This window comes from Ambystoma mexicanum, chromosome 12, assembly GCF_040938575.1.
Source record: "Ambystoma mexicanum isolate Mex_15411 chromosome 12, UKY_AmexF1_1, whole genome shotgun sequence".
NCBI classification, from domain to species: domain Eukaryota; kingdom Metazoa; phylum Chordata; class Amphibia; order Caudata; family Ambystomatidae; genus Ambystoma; species Ambystoma mexicanum.
The window spans coordinates 632013141-632037193 of NC_090936.1; the positions used below are offsets into that span (position 1 = coordinate 632013141).

General features: G+C 46.3%; 1 protein-coding gene across 5 annotated transcripts in view; it reads right to left on the minus strand.

Moving 5' to 3' along the window:
- The window catches only part of CADPS2 (calcium dependent secretion activator 2), a 2822196-nt gene that overhangs the window by 1264062 nt on the left and 1534081 nt on the right, over positions 1-24053 (minus strand). For 3 of the 5 annotated variants that reach the window (XM_069629096.1, XM_069629095.1, XM_069629094.1), the window contains exon 15: positions 8598-8618. The exons of 1 other annotated variant lie outside the window; for it this stretch is intronic. In XM_069629096.1, the coding sequence (XP_069485197.1) occupies positions 8598-8618 (21 nt within the window). The remainder of the gene's footprint in view (positions 1-8597; positions 8619-24053) is intronic. One more of the 5 variants, XM_069629098.1, reaches the window with a different exon arrangement.

Sequence of the window (24053 nt, forward strand, 5' to 3'; positions counted from 1 at the left end):
TAATAGAATACATAACATGTCTAATTGTGATTTGACAACAAAAATCTATTTTGTAATAATGAGCATCTGAGCAAAAGCCAGGAAGTCTATTCAAAAGAATAAGATGTATGCACACTTTAGCTAATTGGCACATTCAATAATTTTTAGCCTCCACCCATCTCATACATTGAGTCAGACCAGGCTCAGTACTTATCTGTCCTTTGCAATACCTGTACTTTATTGGTCCTATGTGCATGGCCACTAATTAGTCGGGTACCTACACCTCAACAGTTTTCAACTTATATTCATTACCATTTCACTTTATAGACAATTAGTAATAAGACATTAAAGCTACACATTTTACCTGCTTATTACAATAAAAAACAAATTACCAATATTTGTTTAAAATTGATTAACTAGGACCAGTACCAATCCAAACCAAAGTGCTCATGTGCATACAGTAGATATTAATTTCTGTTATGGAATGTATCACCCACAAGGGACCAAACAATCAATTGAGGCCCAAGGCCAGGTATTACTTCTATAACCCATAGGCCAACATTGACAATGAAACAGGTCCAAAAAAAGTTATTATTATGGAAGAAGATATCTCCATTTTGTACTTCTGAACCATGCCCGGATCAGGAACAAGCCTGTGGTGAAGGTAGTCAAGGGCATCTTAGCACCCAAGCAGAGCCTAATGTCCCAAGCCACGGTTTTAACCTGATACTGAAGAAAAAGATGCTTTAAATACATACTTCTAAGGTCCTTAGAGACAGGGCAGACAAACAAAAAATGTACTCGATTTTCACTAACCCGTGGGCAAAAAGTTCAATCTGAGCTCACATTGGCATTCCATTTAGACTTTACAGACGCCAATGGTAGGATGTCAAACCAAAGTTTAAGAAACAGGGAACACATTGCTTTAGGGTTCAAGATATCGAGATAATTTTCATAGCCAGGCACCTGTTTGAGAGCTCAATAGGTACTAAACTGCAATGATGAGCGGTTTGGCTCTGCATAGTAGTTTAGTGGACTGTTCCAAAAGAATCTGGAGGGTCGGGGGCACTATTTCAAAGCCCCAATATATTTCAGAGAAAAACGTTCTCGCCCACAGATAAATGTGTAACATTATTCCTCCCCCATAACTGTGACTTGTAGGCCTTTACAGCAGAGAAGTCTTCAGACTGTAGGGCGCTTGAGCCCAGCATGGAATGTGTATAAAAAAAAAGATACTTCAAGTTGCTTTTTTCAGCTGACAGAGAGCTCCTAGGCTGGCTGATCTGTCAAAGGGAAACACTGTTTTCCTTTGACAGTTCAGTTCCCCAGCTGCACATGCTCACTGAGCCATGCAAGGCTGGAGGCGTTTTGCTTCTTCAGTCTTGCACAGCTCATTGGAAATGCAGGCTGGGGCACTGCATGTCTGTATGTGCAAGGGGGAGCTCCTGTGCCTCCTCGCACATAGGGACAGAGCAGCCTGGAGTTGGGCATTTCAGCACCCACGCGTAGGCCCCTGCAGAAGGTACATTGATATTCATTTATTTTTTATTTAAATGTGTGTATGAATGTGTGTAGTGTATGCTTGTGTTATGTTTGAGTGTATGGTGGTGGGTGCTTGTGTGAATGATAGAGTGATTGCTGTGTGAATGTGTGTGATTTTTGATTTTGGTCCACTGAGCTGATTTTAGCAAGTGGGGCGGGGGGGCGGGGTAGAGAGGGGAAGGAAGTTTGTACAACAAAGGCATTTTAAAAATGCCTTTGTTGCACAATCCCCTTACCCATCTGCCAAAATCAGCTTTTCTGAGGCACTGTGGAGCCCTGGGGACAGGGATGGTATTTCTTTACTGGATATCTATCATAGAGGCCCAGTCAAAAATACCATGCCCTGCCCCTTGGCCCCCAAACACCTTGCATGCACACATAATCATGTTGATTGTGTTAGGCACTGTGTGGCCCAGGGGATAGGGATGGTATCTTTTTACTGGACATCGATCATAGATGACCAGAAAAAAAAATAACATGCCTGTCCCCATGGCCCCTCAGCACCAATTGCAAACTGTTTGGCTTTCTACCCGTTTTTGTTTAGAAGTATGCTCTAAAAGGCAACATTTTAACCCATTATTTAAAAAATATCCATGCAGGGAAAAACCCTGAACCCCCATTGTTTGGTTCAGGCTCCCTCGCTGTTCTTGGTCGCTATAACATATCTGGTGGAAATATGTATGCCCCTCCACTTTAAAAACTCAACAGCCACCACTGGCCTTGGGACTGTGCTTTGAGCAGGGTGGGGGAGCCCAGGGACTGTGGTGGGAGCAGGATGGGCGGGAGCCATGGGATAGTGGTGGGAGCAGGGTTTGGAGAGCCCAGGGTCTGTGGTGGGGTGGGAGAGCATACGGGCTGGGCTAGGAGTGGAGTGAGGGAGTCCAGAGACTGATGTGAGCAGGTGGGGGAGCCCAGGGATTATACTGGGAGTAGGGTGTGGTGACGGCATGCAATAGTTTATAGCCATTTGGACTCACTGTCCATTTGGCATTTTGGGGGGGGGCCTGCCCTCATTTTGTTTGGAGGGGGCCCAGGTCTAAAGTTTTGAAGACCACTGCTCTAGAGCCATGCAGACAGCTCCGTCCCGCATGATTTAGCAAAACTGGATATTGAACCAGCATATCTAGCCAATGCCAGCTCCACCTTTTTGGATTGTTCACCCCAGGAACAATCTTCATGCACTCTTATGCCCAAGTAATCGTACATCGTTACCTGCTCAATTGGTGACCCATTAAGAACCAGGCCAAGTCTCAGATGCTTTTTTCCCCGGGAACCACTAAAATCCATGTCCTTGGTCTTGTCAGTGTTTATTGTCAGGCCGTTTCTACCACAAAAAACAGAGAAGATCTCCAGCTGGCGCCGCATTACCCCCAGTGTCAAAGACAGCAGTATAACAACATCAGCAAACAACACTGTTTATAAATAGACAAAACAGAATGGGGGCGAAAACACGCCCTTGGTTTATATTCTCATTACTGTGCTGGGAAACAGGTCATAGCCTTTATTACAATTGTACTGAAGGGAGTACCACTTGCTCTCTCCCTTTCCAATTAAATTGATCTAACAAGACCCCATGATTTATCAAAACTGTGTAGCAAAACACACAATCAACTTCTTGACGAGGGCTACAGGCCTTTATATGGCATTTCGCAGCATTTTCGGTTATAACAGTTCCACTCTAAGATGGCGCACAGTTAGTTTTAGATCTTGACTTCCAGTCCACGCAGCGTTTCCTAATATATTCTGAGGCTACCACCGGTCAGAAAGAAGGACGTGAGACACGGCGTAAAGCTTACACATGTAGGTACGTTTTGGCCAGGCTAATGTATTCTATTATTTATTCACTGGTGTCGGATTAACTCAAAATTGCCTGCTGACACCGGACACGTATATCTTTGTTTATTTGTTCTTAACTTCTACAGCAGTAGCTCCTCTGCAATGGCGCAGCAATATATTAACTCAGTACAGGTAAACTCCCAACTTCTTTTTCAGTGGTGCTAACGTGGTGTGGGGGTCAACATATCATTATATAATTGATGGCCGAAATTGGTGGTTATATCTTTTTGTCCTACAGATGCACTTTCAAAGTAAGGACTGTCACAGTCCATGTTTCTACTGGTGAAATTACAGGCATGCCCTGCACTTGTTTGTTTGTTTATCATTTGTAATGCGCTCCTCAGCCGAGACTATCTGGGCGCAACAAGATTATGCATTATTATACAGTATAGTATGTTGCAGGTAAAATGATTTACAGTACATAAAAACAAGTGAGTGTTACGGCACTATACAGTACATAGAGACAGGTTACGGTTAAGGGCAGTATGCAGTAAGGTGCAAAATGAGGTATCCAAGCACAAGGTAAGGTTCAGAGGTTTTTAGAGACTTACTCTGATTACCTATAATTGCCACCTCCAATTGAGATGCTTATCAGTCAATGGCAATGTAGGTCTCATTCCACTCTGGCATAGCTTTGTGCATATTTTGTTTTCGTTCATAGTCATATGAGCAGAGAAGTAAGCCAGATTAGCTGTGAATACAAGGGGGAGCAAAGGGAAGGAAAACATTACCCTTGATACTGTGTTGTGGACATGATCTTCATAGTCACAGTACCTGACCAAGTGGTCAGCTAGGTTGGTGGTGAAACCAAGCTAAGGAGAACGAAGAGAAGGGAATCATTTGCACTGGTGTTTATGGACACAGTGATACAAGCCAAGAGAAGGGGTCCTTCTCTTGGCAGTGTGTGAAGAGGAAGGGCGATATTACCCCCAGGAATTCTCAACCTTGTAAGAGAAGCCAAGCGAGGGGGAGAAATTCTCTTGGACTTGGGAAGAGCCTGAGGGAAGGTAGACATTCCGCCTGGTATTGGTGAACATTGTGAAAGAAGGCCAAGAGAAGGGAGTCGTTCTTTTGCCAGTGTGAATGGCATGAGAGGCCAGGGAAAGGAAGCCACTTATCCTGGTATTGAGAAAACCTGAGCAAAGTTACGGGTGAGGGAGTCATCCCCCCTAATACAGTGGAAACAAAAGACTTTCTTGTTATATGCCATTGTGGAGCCCCAATCCAAGGAACGTTTTTGAGACTATGTTGTACCTTTTTGAGAAGAACACTTAATTTGCCTTATCCAGAGGTGAACTTTGGGCTGTCGTCCAGAAAAAGGGAGTCATTCTTCTGGACCAAAAAAATCACCCTTTTTTCCCTTAGTTAATTTGTAACGCGCCTTGAAACACTTGTGTATAGGCGCGTTACAAAAGCCATATCATATCATATATCATAAAATGTAAGTGAAGGTGTGACACAATGGTGGATTATTTGGTTTTGGCAGACCTCCTGACACATTCCTTTGTTTGATTGAGGCTCGGAAACCCCTCTTAGAAATATGGACAAGTAGGGCTCTTCATTTTATTTTTACGTGATAAAAGAATATAGTCAAAGGCATGCCACCTGTGTGTCAGTCTCCTACTTCTACACCCTCACAGACTGTAGTTCAGAGGTTTTATTCATCTAATATCATTAAATACAAAGAAAGGAGCTGAAACGCAGTCTCCTGTCATGTGGGATTGATGGAAATAGAAAATGGGCAAGCTGCATTGAAACTTGAAGATAAGAACGTGCTCACACGACAATTCGATTGGCAGACGGCATGAGTGATGATCGATGGTAGGCTAATTGGGCGGGGAGGCATGGTCAAGTCCACTCACAAGCACCTGGGGTACCAGCTTGCGTGCTGCTAGTGGGTCGAATATTCCAGAAGGGCACAAGCGTGCCAACCAATTAAAGAGGGCCATGTATTGAAGAGCCCTATAGTTTACGAGCCAATGGTGTGTCTTATATCTAACAAATATTGGGGATGACTTGCACAAGGGGTTGGCACATGTTGGCCACCTGATTATAGAGACCCAATCACAATCCAATTCCCTACAGAAAGTATACCTAGATGTTCCCGTAGACCTATTATAATCCCAAATAAGTTTTCTTAGTTTGCCACGTAGTATGACGTCACTTATGACACGTTTTTGCTATACAAGAATGTTTTTTCATGGGATGCTTTGAGATTATGCTGTGAGACGTCCGTTGATGTCCGTTGTACTCCCTGTTTTAGACTATTGAAAATAAAACAGCTTTTGTTCACCAACTACCTGAGTCGGTCTGGTGATTGGTGTGAGAGCTATTCTGCACCCCCAGCTATGTAATGACACGCTTTCTCATTTAAAAAGGACCTAACGGTTCAAGGTTCTGCTAGCAAGGGATCATTATGCTGAGCAAAGGCTAAATTAGGCACAATTTCTTCCTCTAATGGTATAGGTATTGGACATCTGCGTCCCCAAATCCTTGAGTACCTCTTCCAGTTGGCTCAGAGTTCTTAACTTCCTTAACCCCTTAGTTGCTAAGGACAAGTATTCACACCCTATTTGCATCGAATTTCATGGAGCTCAGCATTTAAGGGGTTAAGCTTTGGGAACATAGGACATTATAAGATACCTTGTGCGATTCTTTCCCCAGCTTTGATTTGGTATGCCTTTTTCTCATTATTGTGTATTAATACTTTTACATTTCCTCTATAGCCTGGGTCATGCCTGCCAATACGTCTAGGCCATTATTGACTTAGAGGCAAGGCCCACATAGGGACCCTTAGGGGGAATAAGGATCAAATCTGTGGGGACCAAAACTCTTTCCCCTGGTTTTATCTATTTTCCCATACTACTATAAATGTCAAATCCAATAGAATGTTCAGTAGCTATGGTGGAATTAGAAGCTCTCTTACTAAGCTTCTCAAATTGAAGGGTTCCCCAACTTGGAATACAGTCTTTCCATCGAAAAAGTTTCCAACAAAACTTTTTCCATTGCAACTTATGCAACGAAAAGATGTGCATTGAATGCATATTTGTGTGGGGTAAAGGGTTACTTTTGTTTGGGGTGGGTTGTTAAAGGTAAAAAGCAGAGGGTTGTGGGAAAGACCCCAAACAAAAAAAAATAACAAAATAAATGCATTCGCTGAACATTTTTTCATTGGATAACTTTCGATGCATATTTATTTCGTTGGCAAGTTTTCGAAGTAAATACATGTAACTCCGCAATTTGTCTCAATTGAGTTCAATCCCACTCTTAACCTTAACACCATATATGAGTAGTCAGTAATGCCAGACAACTGCTTGTGGTTTTACTAAAATATGACCTTTTTAAAGAAAATGTGTGAAAACAAAGCCTTGATTGGCCTACTCTATTTCCTGCCTAGCCTATAAGCTAAATTACAATCTCTAGAATGAGATAACTACCCCTCACACTAAACAACAGACATAACACACACATATAGGGCAACACATTATAATAAACAATATTAAAACAATATGTAAATTACCTTCTCTAGTCCTGGGGGAGGCCCCTGGAATCAAAGTTCACACCAAAATGTTCAACAAAAGAAAGGTTTTAAACCAGTTCTAGATACTTGCAAGTAAAAGAAAATGTTCAACAAACACAACTCCACTGGTAACAAATCTTTGTTCCAGAATGAAAGATCCACTTCCAACTTCCAGAAAAGAAATGGCGCCGATTGTAATCCTGGTTATGATAAATTGTCTCTTCTTCTTGGTAATTTGTCACAGTTCAAAAGAAGATGCAAGATTCCCTGCTATCAGCAATATACAGTTTTAAATCAACAGTTAGGACTTTGTTATGTACAACTTTACATTGGTATATTTGTCAGGATGTATTCTTTGGGCTGCTACTTCGCTTCAATAATTCATAATTCTACTATTGGTACCATGAGTATAGTCACCTTAGTCCCACAGTGCAATACTGGTTCATACCACTTCAAGTTTACATCTGCTGACAACTTCTTATACCACCACAGTTTAAGTAATAAAACCATAGCTCAATACTTTGAATGGTTTGGCAGGATTGGACAAAACTCTTCAGCCTCTTCAGGTAGGCAAGACACTCTTCCTTAAGTGACATTCTCAAAGGGGCAGCCTCTCTGCCTCTCCCGTCTGTCTGCCACAATAACAACCAGGTTCTGCCTCAAGACTCACTTCCCTCTGGCTTTCTTGGTCTTTGGCACCCGAGGTTCTATCTACTTCCACAAGACTCACTTCCCTTTGCTTTCTTGGTCTTTGGCACCCGAGGTTCTATCTACTTCCACAAGACTCACTTCCCTCTGGCTTTCTTGGTCTTTGGCACCCGAGGTTCTATCTACTTCCACAAGACTCACTTCCCTCTGGCTTTCTTGGTCTTTGGCACCCGAGGTTCTATCTACTTCCACAAGACTCACTTCCCTCTGGCTTTCTTGGTCTTTGGCACCCGAGGTTCTATCTACTTCCACAAGACTCACTTCCCTCTGGCTTTCTTGGTCTTTGGCACCCGAGGTTCTATCTACTTCCACAAGACTCACTTCCCTTTGCTTTCTTGGTCTTTGGCACCCGAGGTTCTATCTACTTCCACAAGACTCACTTCCCTTTGCTTTCTTAGTCTTTGGCACCCGAGGTTCTGTCTACTTCCAAAAACTCTTGACAAGCAATTATTTCCCCTTCCCCAGCTTTAGTCACACCCTTCTGCCAGTTATTAGCCCAAAGATGCAGCCAGAAGCCTTGGTGCCACTCTCCTATCTTCGGGTAACAATGAAACACTGGTATCTTAGGCCACTTGACGGTTAACAATTTCACAGTTTGGTTAAGATGGCTCTGTAACTCTGGTCAAGGCTGGTTTCACTATGAAAAGGGGATGCCTCTTGACTTGGGTAATGCTTGTTCTTCTGCGCAATAGTTTAGACTTTGTACTTCCGGATACAATATAGGCACACCGCTTTGTGCACGTAACACTTCACATTTAGACTGTTTCTTGGTACACTTAGCAATAGTTGTAATTCTCAAAAATAAAGTGTGCAACAATAAAAACATGCAGGTGTCTTTCCAGGCAAACAAATAAAACACATACAGGGTGCACAGGGCATGCTTGAAGGTAGGTTGCAGTGCTCGGCACTCAGAAGCAACAGCATACCATACTGCAACAACTGACGTGCAATATTTTAAAATCAACGTTAAATCTACTCACAAGTACTACACTGCATGCAACTAAACACTTACCCGATTCCTTTTCTGAGACTGCTGGAAGGGGTGTGGTATTGGGGAAAGAAAATGAAAAGTAAGAACTTGCACATTCATATAAAATAAAAAGATCTTCGAATCCAATGCAAACACAAGGGGCTCATTACGAGTTCAGCAGTATAGGTTGCAGAATTAGACCCGGCAAAATGACCGCCGGTGGAATTACTGTCAACATCAGGCGGAATTAGAGGAGAAAGTAAAAATACAGCGGAAAATGGGTGGAAATTCCTCCATAAAACACAGCGCCTAAAAGGTGGAGGCAAAAGTATCCATGTGAAGAAAATGAATCCACAGGTGCCAATAATAGCCACCAAAAAGGTATATAAGGCCCACACCTTCCCCAAACCCACATCCAAGCAACTTGCAGCCACAACGTGACGAACTAAGGGATCCAAAACCTGCTACTGTTCATTGAACTACAGCGGCATGCAAGGCCACCGCATGAAAGGAGATAGGCACCACAAAGGCGGAGGAGACGAGTGCTCTGGAGGCCACCCATACCACGTGTCCGCGCATCCCCTCGGACACTGACTGATAAACAATTAGTCACTATCGCTTGGACTGGCACACCATATTAGACCTACTGTCCCGGTTTAAGACTGATCTTCAGAGCACTATCGCCATCAGAACTGCCATCCCACCACTGGTAAAGCTGGTGTCCTTGTTACACTTCTATGCCACAGCCGGTTACATATCTTTGCCTCGAAAAACATACATCAAGGGCATGTTTTACCGATTTATTATTTTACCCAAAACTATTTCACCGAATTGACATATATAAAGTGAAATGAGTTTATATACTGAAACACCTTTAGCGTAAAGAGTTTCGGTATATAAACACTTCCTTTTTTTATTGTGAAAATGCAGTTTATGTAAAAAAACAATTGGCAAAACAAGCAAAAAGTCAGAGGGAGCTGTCTAGTGCTAAACTAAATTGCACACATTCATCATCAATGAAGTTCAGCACTGAGCGCCAGAGACACCCCCGTCAACCTGTATGCTGAATGCATTTTTTAAAAATGTTTTATTTTTATTGTGGGGCTCCCACTCAAACCCCCATTTTGAACCCTTACAAACACCCCAAACATTAATTTTCCTGGAGACCTTTTTCACCTAAAACTTTTCATTGAATGTATGTTTCGATGTAAAAAACTTCAAAGAAAGAGTTTTTCGGTGAAAAATACATTCAATAAAAACTTTTAGTTAAAAAAGCTCTCGAGGAAAATGTATTCTGTGAAAATACTGTATGCCACCGCAGGCGTATTCCAGCACAGTGTTAGGATGCTCCCAGCCAACATTCTCAAAAGTGCTGGAGCAAGTCTTGGATGCCATCAGAACATCTCCCTGCCCACCACCCAGGCTCAGGTGCACGTTGCTAAAGCACATTTATACGCCATTGCCAAGCTCCTCAATATCATTGCAGCACGGAACTGAACACATGTGGAATTAGTGCCCCCGTTCCCCAGGCAGTGAAGCCGGAAAAAACTGAACCACCGGAAATAGTATAATTCCATGAACATTCATATGACATGCGATGCAGGTCTCATCTTCAGCCAGTGCTCCGCCCGATTCACAGGTGCCGCCCATGATGCCATGGTTCTGAGGAACAGCAGCTTACATGAACAAACACAGAGGAGAGCGTACCTGGCTTGTGGGCAATGCTGCACAACATGTGCATACGACGAAAAACAGAAATGCCTCCAAATGAGGAATATTCCCCGCTTGCTCAGATGCTAAATGTGTTGCAAATGATAACAGGGCACCTCAGGGATATACGTGGGGAGGTGAGAGAATGACTCATTGTCCAACAGGGCCTAAAGAACACATATTTTTGATTCCACACAAATGCATCTCTCACAGTACTGTGACCATTCACTGAATGCACATACATCACTTTCATTGAATCAACACTGGAAAAATTGACTGGACTCAACAGTGATTTATTCTGTATGTACACACCCTCATCCCCAACGTCATCTCCACCCCACAACCTCAACCCCAACATCATCCCCTCCCCACACCCTCATCTCCAACATCATCCCCTCCCCACACCCTCATCTCCAACATCATCCCCTCCCCACACCCTCATAGCCAACATAAACCCCTCCTCACACACTCATCCCCATCATCATCCCCTCCCCTCCCCTCACCCCCAGACATCACCCCTCCCCCACACCCACATCCTCGTGGACTGAAGGCAGTCATATGTACATGTCCATTCTCTCCTGCTCTTGCCAACTTTTTGGGTTGGGGTGTTTGGACACCTGATGCGCTGTTGCGAGCAACTTGGTGGGGTGCTTGCCACAGATCCCTCTATCAGGGTGGCAGACAAAGAACTGGGCAGTTCACCACCCTGGATGGGTTAGGGTTATGGCTTGTGACATGCTCTCATTCGTGGACAACTCCCACACCCATTGCCTCTTGAGCGTCGTGCTTGCTGTGACATCTGCAGAACGCCGACACAGGCGGTCAAGGGCAGTGGCCATCCTCCAGGTGGCACCCTGCACCACATCACGCATCACTGGGAGTGGCCCAGTTGTTCCTGGCCAATCCTCTGCATCCTCTCCTGATACTGCTCAATCTAAGAGGACCTCTCCCCAGCGACGTGTGTGTGGTCTGGTATTGGCCTTGGTAGCTCAAGGGGTGACTTTCCTCTGAGTCAGATGTCTGTTCCCCATGCACCTCATCATCCTCTACAGGGGATTCAGTGTCCTCTGGTTGGCTCCAATGCAGGGCATGGCGTGCCGATAAGGGGGAGGTACTGGTGTGAAGTGGCAAGATGTTGCACAGGGGAGATGAGTCCAAGGACAGCTGGCTCACTGGGGCAGCTGTAGTTCTGGCATCAACGTTGGCTGCCACGCTTGCAGCTTTGTAGACAGGTCGGAGGGCTGTGTCCTGTGCAGTGGCCTGCTTGACAGCCTCACACTGGTGTCTTCTATTGGGTGGGTGATTTGCACCCCAGATACTGTGGCAACAATATTGAAAGGTGGATGCCTTACAGGGGGTCCTGAAGGGTCTGTAATGGCCGGACTTGGGGCCATGACTGTAGCAGGTGTGCCTGTGCCCCCCCCCCCCAAGGTGGCTGCAGCAGTGCCGTTGGACTGAGGGTTCCTGGAGGTGCCCTCAAACACTCTTGCCTTCCTGGATGCTGCTACACTGGGCCGTGCAGAAGGTCCCAATGGCATTTTACCACTTCCAGGAGCAGGAGGGCCAGGTCTGCTGGGGCCTTCCACAGGATGGCTGTCTTGTGTGATTGTTGGAATGCAGGAAACATTGCTACAGTACCCTTGTTGAAATGTTGTAGTTTGTCATCACATGAAGTGTACTGTACACACTGGTGGCCGTGGGTGCTATGGTCCAATGAGTGCCTTGTTGAAATGGCACACAGTAGCATGAGTTACTGTCCTGATTTTGATATATTCTTTGATGGTCTACCTTTTCTGGACTGTGGTCTCACGTACGTCACAGTTATGCAAGGACATGGAGCCCATGTAGAGCTGGGACAATGTTGCATGCATTACCTATAATAGTGTCGCCTGAGGGGTGCCCTGCTAGCCATAGTACTGCGATTGCAACATTTAGTGGCACACTCTCTTCAAAGAAGCCTTGCTACTACTGATCTGTTGCACTTGTTGCCTGTAGGGCCAAGACACCTGCAGATGTCGGATTTGTGCCATTTGTTAAGTGGGTGGCTGCCATTAGGCTGATTTGCATTGTGTAAACATACGTGCTTAGTGTGCTGGCAACAGGTTTAGGTGATGTACTATGTGATTGGTTCTCTGTCTATGGTACTTGATTTAGCATGTTGCTTATGTACAACAAAACAAAAGAGATGATGGTTGGAAGGATTTGAATGAATCTTAACCTCTGAAATTGTTCTGGGCAACCCACCAGACCATCGTTCTTCGCCTGCCAAGCTATTACTAAAGGGTAAAGAACATATGCAAATCAGGCTTGGTTCCAGCCCGAAAGGGGAAGTCCAGCCTGAACTGCTTGGTCACATTCATTCTGCACGAGACCACAAGCATCCCCAGAAATGTTTCAGCCTTGTTGGGCCTCATCAGTGAGGAGTAGCTTGGGTCTCTAAGCCCAGCAGGCACGGGGCCCATGTCTGGGCATACCCGTCCCACTTGGGGTGAAAAAGCAAAACAAGGGGTAATGGCCTCCAGCATTCAGCCTGCACTTCTGCTCCTTTCTGTGAATCTCCGGTAAGCTGGGTGGGGGTCTTCTGGAGCGCTGGCAGCTCTGTTGATCTTCTGCAGCTTCACCGGCCTGCGGTACGCTGTTAGGGGAATAATTCTCCTCTTCTGCTAGGCTTCTCCTGTGTACGCCACTTCCCACTGTGTGTACTCTGCAATGCTGCTCGCCTTCCCCTTTGTGATGACTTCTGCTGGTGGGCTTCTTTCCGTGGCTGCTCCTGCACAGCGGATAGCTTCAGCTTCTTCAGCTAAACCTCCCGCATGGCCTTCAATAGCTTCTTGGCCTTCTTCCTCTGCTTCACCTTCATTCGACAGCTGTGCCTCATCTTGGGATTTAAATATCCGGTTCAGGTGCCTTGGCCTACAGAAACTAGAACGCACCTTTGAATATACATCGTTCTGAGTCCTCATTGCCTCTGAGCCCTTCTTCCTTGTTCCAATACTTCTTGCATTATGGGAACTGAAGTCCATGGAAGATTGTGTGACATTAGTTTGTTCTATTTTACAGTAAGCCATCGCTAGTTCAGGAATTATAGGGGATTCATGAGATAAGGAGATTCCCAATGGCCCCCTGCATGAGTCAGCTCCCATGTGATCCTCTCACATGATACCACCCCAACGGTCAGGATCAGATAGCGGCCGCCTTTCCCTGGTCACATGAGAGGAGGTCCATACTGGTTTCTAGTGATGACCTCATTTGGTTCATCACACGGTATACATTTCTTTTGCCGCAGGATTTTTCGTCGCAGGACTTTTCATCGCCCTTTTTTTATCAAAAAAAAAATCATCTTTTTTGGGGGGGGGGGGGTTAAAAATTAAATACATATTTGTGTGTGAAAGGGCATAATTAAAAAAATAAATAAAGGGGGGTTTTGATGGGGAACCAGCCACAAAAAAATAAAAACGGCGATGAAAATTCCCGCGACGAAAAATCCTGCGGTAAAATAACATAGAACCCATCACACTAGGGAGGTGAGGCCGCTACCCAATAGTCCCCCGTAGGGTTGTTAACATATGGGAAGATCTCATGGAAAGGAACTCCCCTCCTGCGGATAAGGACGCAAATGGGAGACATCGCCCTTTCAAAACTCCAACCTCGCAGGCTGATGTTAATGTCCAAATCTTCTACAGATAAGATCACATCCGAAACGATGTGTTATTGTAAAATATCAAACAACCCTGATGTAATGGGTACATGGGGGTAGAGGAGTTTGGGAATGCTACAATCAAGCGGGAAGAATGCTCAATCAGCTGCTGTCAATTGGACTGACTTTAAGCTGGGGCTGTGTAATGTATCTAGTGAGATCATCCCTAAAACCCCGGTATGGGCCTCCTCTCATGTCCTCTGCGGAAGGCAGCCGCTACCAGATCCTGACCCTGGGGGAAGGGATTATGAGGGCAGATCACATGGGAGGAGTCTCATATCAAGGGGAATTGTTGCCCTCTTTAAATCATGATTCCCCTATTCTGCCTGGAGCATTGATGGCATTTGTAGAGAATACCGATTTAACTGCTATGCAATTATGGACTTCAAGATCCATAATGTCTGTGGTACTGGGATGAGGAAGAAGGACCAATGAGAACCAAAAATTACACTGAAAGGAATATGCAGTATAATAGTTTGAAGGGAAGGCACCTGAGCGTGACATTTAAATCTAAAGCAGCAGAAGCAGTCAGGAACGGCACCAAAGCGGTTGAGCTGCAGCAGGACTGTGAACACCAGCAGAAGCCAACACAGGAAGAGAAGGCATGCCGTTTTGCCGAATATGCGCAGCAGGAAGCGGGCTAGTCAGTAGCGGTGAGAGAAGCCCAGTTGTGTGGGAGACATGCTCCCGCCCCACGGTGCTGGAGGACACACAGTTCCAACAGTGCAGGGGGGACGGGGGCCTCAAGAGAGCGACTGTGTAGTTCGAGGCAGGTGTGAAAGAGCTGTCAATTGGATTACTGATCCGCCGTGGGTCCGCCACAGCAAGGAGCAACAGGAGGCGCCAAACAAAGCCGGTAAATTGGCCTGCAAGAAGAGGTAACCCTGGGACGCTCAGAGTGGAACTCTTTCTAAAATCAGACTATTTTTAACACCAAACAAGTAGAATAAAAAGGCAGAAAGGGCGCAATTCTCTATTTATGAGATGTCAACTTGGGGAAACCTGCAACCGTCATTCCTAACAGCGCAGAGACTATAACATAGATAAAAGGGCAACAAGAGTGCAATTCTCATTTTCTGAGACACCACTTTGGGGAAACATGTAACCCATATTGCCACTAATAGAAAAGACCAACTGTAGTAGTAGGAGATTTTTTTTCCTGGCAGGAGAGTGAACCAGGAAAGGGACCATTTGTCGTTAGTCCTGGCAGGCGAGTAGACCAGGAAACAAACAGTTGATTTGAAGAAATGTGGTTGTGGTAAAAATGCGTTGTGAAAAGACATTGGTAACTTTATCATTTTCATAAACGTTTGCAGCACCAAAGGTAGTTGCTGTGCTATCTTGACAAAAGCGTTCCATTGGCAGAATAATTGGGATGTGCTAATATTTGCTTTACATCCAGAGAAAGACATTTTGTGGGGGGAAAAATTGTTTCGGTTTATGAACTAGTGTTTTGTGAAAGAGACATTTGCCTTTCCAGTAAGGTTACTGTGGAGGAGAACTATTGCTTTGGTTTTTTAACAAGTGTTTAGAAAAAAAAGAGACATTTACTTTAGTAAGTGGAAGGAAGCAGTGGATGGAAAATACATTTTGTGTTGAACTGAACAAAACTTTGTTGAATAAGAACCTTCCCAAGGGTAATCGTGAAATAATCCAGGGGAAGAGAGTCCAACCCTGGTAACAAGGAGTACTTTCTAAAAAATAAGTTTGAACTATTGCACTGTTTTGTTGAACAGTAGACAGACAAATATTACTTGTACAAGTTTGTTGTATGTATTAGTGTGAGCGTCAGAGACTTTTGAATGCTAGGTCATCTTTATTTACTTTTAGTTTTCTAGGTAGGGAGATTCTCGTTAGGATATGGAAAGATAGGTGTTTTTTTCCCCTTTTTATTTTAATAAATGGCAAACATTGAGAAAACTATACCTTTGTATCCATCACACATTTCTGACCCCTCACAGGCCATTGTGTCTATTCATACTGAACAGCAAAGAAGGACTGAGTTCTTCATCGTCTTCTGGAATGCTGAGAGCTGTTTTACCTCCAGTAGGAGAATCCGGCGAGCGAGGAGGTCGCGAAACCGCTAAAGTCAAACGCGGGCTTCGGGATACGCAGCAGGGCACATCTCCAAAGTTAAAGAGATGAATAGCGGGATGCTCTAGAAGCGTCATGCAAGTCTGTTGAGGACCGGGACCTTGAAGAAACCACAGGTTTTGTTGAAACTAAAAGGAACTTTGGGGAACCAGCTGGGCGTCATTCTCTTAGCCCCACAAGGACCCTGAAGAACTGTTTGTTTGTTATGAAAAGCTTGGAACTTTTACTTTGAGAAGACATGGCATCTTTGAGACACTTTGCATTTAAGAGAAGGGAGTCATTCTCCTAGTTCACGATCCGAACACAAATGTTATTATTGTTTATTGTAGTGACATGGATAGTGAAGGATCTTTTTGACTTGAACTGTGCCTTTTGATTTGGACTTTCACAGACTAACTGATGAGCATGCAAGTTCATTTAGTTAGTTTAGGTAAGGAAACCCAATAGAGTTAAGGGCAGATAGGTTTATCTTTTCTTTGAATAAATGTCTATAGCAATCACTATGACACCACTTGGTCAATCTCTTCTTTCCTTGTCATCACACCTATAAGATGTTAATTCAATAATTAAGGTTGCTTACATACACCTTCCAGAGCTTATGTTGTCCTAATCCATTGCTTTTTGCTTCAACGTAAGCATAATAATGTAAGTGTGACCAAACTGGAGACAGAGAAGCCGTCTGGGGGCGAGCCATGAATGGACATAAGAGAGTGCTGGAGATAGAGAAGGAGTTAGCAACCTTTGACTCTCCCCGGGTTTTGGCCTACAACTCTCATCAATGCTAGCAAGCACAGTCAGTGACAAGGGATCCTGAGAGTCCTAGTGCAAAATATCTGGAGAGCGATATCTGGCGTTCCAGAACATAGGCCGAGTCTCCCCAATTGTACATCAAAATTCAATTGGCTCTGCTCTCCACTTTTCAAGTTCTACAGTGGATTGTAAAACATGAAGAACTGACATCAGAGCCAATCAGGCGCATAATGTTACATGCTAGGAGAAGTGGTATAAGAGCATAGGAGTGGTGAGCTCCTCTAACTTTTTTATTTAGTTTGACCGTTTCTATATATTGATTTAAAAAAGAAATAATTTCAGTACTGTTATGGGCTGGCCTCGTGGTCATACGGGCCAGTCGATCAGTGTTGCGAGCATGCAGCACAGAGACAACAGTGCCGTGATCACACGGGATTGGCAGGCTGCAAGGGATCACCCAGGTTCAGATCAGGGATCTGTGATCACACGATCACTCGGGCCGTGAGCACATGGTGATGCATACAAGAACTGAGTGAGACACAGAGTTGCCAGTCACTGAGTCGCCAGTCACTGAGTCTGCCGCCGTACTTCTGCATGTGCTGGCTGAGGCTCATTTTATTAGGAGCCATGACTCACAATCTTGAAGGGGACATTCACGACACTCCTTTTCCATAACAAACAAAACAACAGTAATCATTTACATAAACCATGTGAACTAACATCACAGCAGTGGATGCATTCAAGTCCTTGCACCCATTCCGCTAACTAACTGGGACAACAGTCCTTTAAATACACAGTGATCCTAGATTCCTGGATCAAATTCATCTTTTCCCACCAAACTTTCCATCTGCCCATCACCCAGACCATGGCAATTCTGTTCTTCATGTTCCTCCATCAATCCGGCACGCACCTAAGCTTTGAGGACCTGAAAAAATCCCAGTTCGAGAGATGGGGTGGCCGTTCTTATTGACCTTCTCCCTACCCCTTTTCTTTCACCTCTGGTAGAGCTCACCAGTGTCCCAGACTAGGTGGACAATTTTCTGCTGGATGTTTAGCCCCTTGGTTGGTGGTAAAATTCTTGCGCATCATCCCCGGCACAGAGCAGGAAGAAAACATCCTTGTCATCTTTGTCTGTCTATCCAGGCCCTCCTACTGACAACGCGAGCTGAGCAACCAACTGTTTGGGTGGCAACCCTTGGTCTGTCGTATTCCCTTGAGGGGGTGGCTGCTGAAGGTGCTCGACAAACCCTCGCAAAATGGTTAGCCATTCCGAGCCTTCCACATGTGTGGCCCTTGGCAGAACACGTGTACGTGAGGTAGGTCCCATCCACAATGTGGGCAGGATGGGGCCCGTTCTGCATCAGCATTTTTCCTGGGACATTCACACTTCCTGAATGCCTTGTTCCCCTGCACTTTCCCTACCTCATAGACCTCCTCTCCAGCTGCCCTCTGCATTGACATGTCCGTGGCTCTCATCTCTGCAAGTTCCTGAGATCACCCATCTCCAGGATCCTAGCAAATGTTGTGCATGGCTCCCTGTGGACTCGTCTCCGCAATTTGGTAGGGTTACAGGCAAAGATGACCTGTTACCTGATATGATTGTCCTCATTGTTTCCCAATGCACAGGCCAATCCGAGATGCCTCATCCTTCCATGAAAGGCCTCCAGGCTCTCACCCTCCTTTCTTGCCGACCTCAGCCTGAAATGTTCATAATCGAGGTAGACCATGGGCATAAAGTATTCCTTCAGTACCTCTATGGCAGTCGCATATGAGAGATCTCTGGACCAAAGTGTTTTAAACAACCTTTGGACTGCTGGGCTCACAGAACATAGCACGGTTGGTCATTTTGCCCGATCGCTGACCTCAACAGCCTCAAAATACAGCTCAAATCTTTTGACCCATGAAGTCCACTGAGTACCAAGGCTGGATGGCCTCCCACCCCTGAGATATCAAATTCACCTTATGGTGCCAGTTGTCTTTGTTAACGGAGCGCTCTGCCAGCCTCCGATGCACCCTCTTCTGTGTCTTCAATAGCAATGGGCAGAGGGGGCAGTGTTTCTTGTATGTGACCCACTCTTGGTGCAACCCACCTACCGGAGGTGAAATACTGCTAGGACATAGGGCGCACATGCACTCCACATAGGAGCCGCAGCCCTTCCAGGCCCACCAGTACCTGTTGGGAAGGACACATCAGTGTCTGACAGGCTCTTTTCCGCTTCTCATCTGTGATCTCAGAGCACCCAGGAACCATCTTATTAACTTTCTTTTTCTTTTTTCTCTCTGCTACAATCACGGAGCACACACTCTGTCGCCCCTGGCAGGAGCAGTAGCCTCACAGGCTGTAACTGTGGCCTTCTTAACTAGCCCCAACTATGGAGCACACCGCGCGCACGTCTCGTTTTTTGGGGGGTGGGAGCAGACTCCATTCACGCAGCATATTTACCATCACCACTGACTCACAGCCCCAGGAAGGCTCAGGGAGGAGGGAATCGCTCACTGCTGTGGGCCGCCACAAGACAGAGCTACTGCTATCAGCATGGGTCTCCCTGGGCCGGCTGAGTGGAGTGCGTACAAGGCCGTCTCCACTTTTCCTTTGCCTCTGTTCAGAGAGGGCAGAATGCAGCTGCTCCTGAACTAGCTGAGCGAGGCGCGGGCAAGGGACATCAGCAATGCAGGGTCACTGGCCCCCTCATCGTCATTGCTGGAGCTGGTCTTGTGGTCACACGGGCAAACCAGATCAGTGCTGCGAGCACACAACACAGGGACAACAGTGCCGTGATCACACAGGTTTGGGAAGGCTGCCTGGGATCACCCAAGCTCAGCCCAGGGATCCGTCATGACACGTATCTGACACTCAGACCGTGAGCACACAGCGATGCATACAAGAAATGGGTCGGACACAGAGTTGCCGGTCACAGAGTCTGCCGCCGTACTTCGGCACATACCAGTTGAGGCTCCTTTTATTGGGACCCAGTCATGAAGGTGACGATGGAGAATCCAGAAAATAGCGGAGGCATCCCGATAACCCGGGCAGGGTCCTCCTCCTCCTCCCTCCCCCCTGTGTAAGGGGGAGGGCACCGGCCAAAAGAGCGGCAAAGCGTCCAGAAGCCCGCAAAGGGCTGACAAAAGAAAGGGGCGGGGAAGCCCTTTATAACCGGCGGGCGTCCTACTGCAGGAAGCATCCAGCCCCTACAGTAGGACGCCTGCCATGGAGGAAGGAGGAATTTCGTTTTTCGTTTTTGCCAAGAAGTGCTGCAGGAGGTTGTGAGAGGAAGGAGCGAAGTCGGGAAGCAGCAGTCTCAGCAAGGAGACGAACGCAAAGCCGCGGTGCTGGTGCCGCCGCACAGGAATAGGAGCAGCCGTCGCTGACCGACCAATTTAGAGGCTCGTCAACTGGGGAGAAGCTGTGTCGGTGTCCATGGCAGCGGAGGAGTAGGAGCGCGAAGCAGATGACCTGTGGCCAGCGGGAGCAGCGGAGCAGGAGAGGACTACGCAGGATCAAGGACAGCACCGGAAGGAGCCAGATCAGCTGAGCGGAGAGCTCGGTGAACAGTGATGTCCTTGGAGCGGGTCAAAGAAGGCGCGGAACCCGGATAAGGCGGTATCGCATGAGAGTCAGTGCGGAAGGCCTGCATGAACAGTGAACCAGGCTGCCAAGGGGTGAAACAAACTTTTGGAAGGCTTGTGACTGCATCCGGGCCGCCAAGTTGTGAAACAAGGTGAGGGAGCAGTAGAATTTGCATTTGAGTAGGAGGGGCCACCTGGGTGAAACTGCAGAGCATTGGAATAGTTCCTTTTACGACCTCAAGCCGCTCGGAGACATCTTTTCCTTGCAAAGTAAACACTGTGAATCGTTTTTTACATCGGGCCGCCTGGGTGAAACAGCTGCAACTTGGGGTGTGTTGTTAACGGCGTAGGGCTGCCGGAACAGGAACAGCAGCACAGCAATAAGAAGGGGTTAGATCATCACGTAGGGATGGATCTGGAGGCATTTTTGGCCATGGCGAGGTTGGCAGCAGCAACACATGGGACCAATTGGATGGATACAATGGTCCTCCAACAGGGGCAGGAAGCAGCGGGTCCCTGCCAAAGAGGGTACTCCCCTCTAATGTTTCAGGACAGCGCCAGCAAAGAGGCATTAGTGGAGGTGGAAGTATGGGAAGAAGGAGCAGAGGAACACTCAGGGACGCCTTAGGTGGGGGCAATTCCAGCAGGGGGATATCAGGCTGTTGCTTTACCCACCGCTGGCCCCTTGGGGGGGTTAGCCAGTTGCCTCAGATAGCGGCATCTCCAGCAGGAACACAACAGGGGCTGGCATGGTGGGGACTAGGCCCGGGGTCCACACTTTCAGTGGGGAGATCCAAGGGGCGCAGTCAGCTGCACCAACTCCATCCAATCTGGGGTAGGGTGGAGTTTGGGGTAATGTAACCCAGCATGGGAGACCGATGTCAGGCTTTGCTCCGGTTCGAGTGGCAGTGAACTCCTTGGTATGGCACATCCCATGGGCCACTAAGGAAAAGCTTTGGAGGAAAGAGTTTATTGAAATCCTGGACTTGGTGGTGATGGTACCCTTAGAGGAAGGCTTGAGGGAAATTTCAGAGAAAGAGAAGGAGAAGAGGGAAATGGAGAGAGCCAAGGTGAAACCCACAATTGGCTCAAGGCATTTAGAATGTATATGTCCATTATGGTAGAGAAATTCCAGCAGGATGCATTGGCAATGATCGCGTATGGGCAATATATCCACAACCTATACCTGAAATATGGGGATGAGGGATGGTTGGAATATGACCGGGCTTTTAGGCTCAAAATGCAAGTCTGGTTTGCTATGTCCTGGGATGAAGTGGACGTCGGGGGGGGGGTCGTAAATAGATAAGATGGTACTCGCCAGAAAATCTGGGGACAAGCCCCAGGGGGAGAAAACCCAAGTTTGGAGAGGCAGAGGGGGTTACTCCCAACGAGGGAGGGGGTCCTTTCGCGGGCCCTACTCCTGGAACAACCGGTCCAGCTACCAGGGGGAGCAAGCAGATTGATGGAGGTTTGCTGATGGGGACTGCCCCTTTGCAAGGTGTCTCGATTTGGGCATGCAAAGGGTGGAAGCGCTCGGGCCCACAGCTCCTCTTCAAGTGAAAGGAAACATAAAAGCAGCGCAAAGCCCAAGGAGAAATCAAAGTGGGAGTAATGACCAACCACCCATGCCTAAGTTTGCCAAACTAAAGGGAAGCCAGAATGTAATTAAAACATGTTTACCCACGCCAGTTAAACTCCACGCTTTGATTCCTTTGTTAAATGTGTACAACAACAGGGCTGATGCAAAATTGCTATGGGGAGGTTTCAGGTGGGGTTTCAGTATCCCCTTTTCAGGGAAAATGGGTGGCAGGGAAGCAAGCAACTTGCAGTCGGCATTGGGGATGTCGAAGGTGGTGGCACAGAAAGTGGGGAAAGAAATGAAATTGGGTAGAGTTGCGGGGCCTTTTTCATGACCGCTCATGGAGAATTTTGTGGCGTCACCATTGGGGTTGGTCCCCAAGAAGGAGGAAGGCTAGTATCGCTTGATCCACCACCACCTCTCCTTCCCGGAAGGGGAATCTGTGAATAATGGCATAGCGGAGGAGCTGTGCAGGGTACATTACTCTTCTTTAGACAATGCTCTACAGATGGTAAGATTGGCGGGGAAGGGTGCCTTAATGCGGAAGGCAGACATCGAGTCAGCCTTCAGGTTGCTACATCATTTGCTGGGGGTTCAAGATATAGGAAAAGTATTTCTATAATAAATGTTTACAATGGCTTGTGCTATTTCATGTTCATACTTTGAAGCATTCAGCACCTTCTTGGAGTTTTCATTAAGGCAGAAGGTACAAAAGGGTGGGGTCTTGCACTATCTTGATGACTTCTTGTTCATTGGCAAGGAAGGGATCGGGTAGTGCAGGGCTCTCATGAGCACATTTCAGGGTTTGATGGATGTTATGGGGGTCCCGCTAGAAGAGGGGAAGACAATGGGTCCAGTCACAACCTTGACATTTCTGGGGATCGAAATTGACTCAGTCAAGGGTGAGTGCAGGCTGCCCCATGGCAAGGTACAGAGGTTGCAAGAGACTATCAAGGTGTTGAAAGGTAAGAACAAGGCAACCCTGAGGGAACTTCAATCACTGGCTAGTAACCTCAATTTTGCTGGGAGAGTCATCCCCCCAGGGAAAGTGTTTGCTAGAGGTATCAAGCTTAAAACAGTGGGACTGCAAAATGCCTCCCAACATGTCCGGTTAGGACCCGAAGTAAAGGATATCAGGATGTTGGAAAATGGGCCAGCAGCGAGAGGCTCAGTCTATTCACAGATTCTTCAGGGGCCCACGGTTTTGGGGGCAATTTGGGACAGGAATTGGTGTGGTAAGGCCTGGGCAACGGAGTGGAATCTGAAGGGGATCACCGGGAACATCACGTTGCTCGAGCTGTTTCCCATTGTGTTGGCATTTAAAATGTGGGGAAACAGTTGAAGAACAAAAAGGTGTCGCTATGGTCGGACAATCTAGCGGTGGTCCAGATCATCATGTTAAGCGGCTTCACTTCAACACTACAGCTAAGTCAATGCCTAGTCTGGGATGCTGAGGGAAACCCTTATTGATATATTTTTAGGTCCAGTTCATGTACTCTGGGTGACAACCCTTATATAATACCCCTCTCTTAGAATCCCCCTGACCCCACTGAGCCATGAAGTAGGTTTGTTTTGCAAATTAAAAGGTTTATTTGAAAAATTAAACAATATATATATCACACTTTTATAATAAATTAATATCGGATAGAACACATATATGATGTGGATCCACAATGGGTAATGTTACAGTGGTACACTTGATTACTTAGGAGTAGTATAGAGGCTGAGGTAGCTGAAAATGCTTTATGGTTTCAAGGAAATGCAAGGTGGAATAAAATGCAGTACAGCAAATAAACTTGATATGATTTCAACCAACAACAATGTAATCACTTTTTCTCTGGCAATTCACCCCCCACGCCCGTATGCAATGTAAGAAATGGAAGGAGATGGAAAGAGGAGCACACAGTTCTCAGGAATGCAATCAAATACAATACGAAATTCAGTTCCCCCCCCCAGCAAGCTTAGAGGAAACAGGTAGAAGTATGAAACACAGGCCCAAAATACTTTTAAATGTGATGGCAACAGATGGGAAAATGTGCTAACTGATTTTAATTCCCTCTAGAGATTCAGGGTGAGTGAGAGATGCTTGTTGGTATTAATT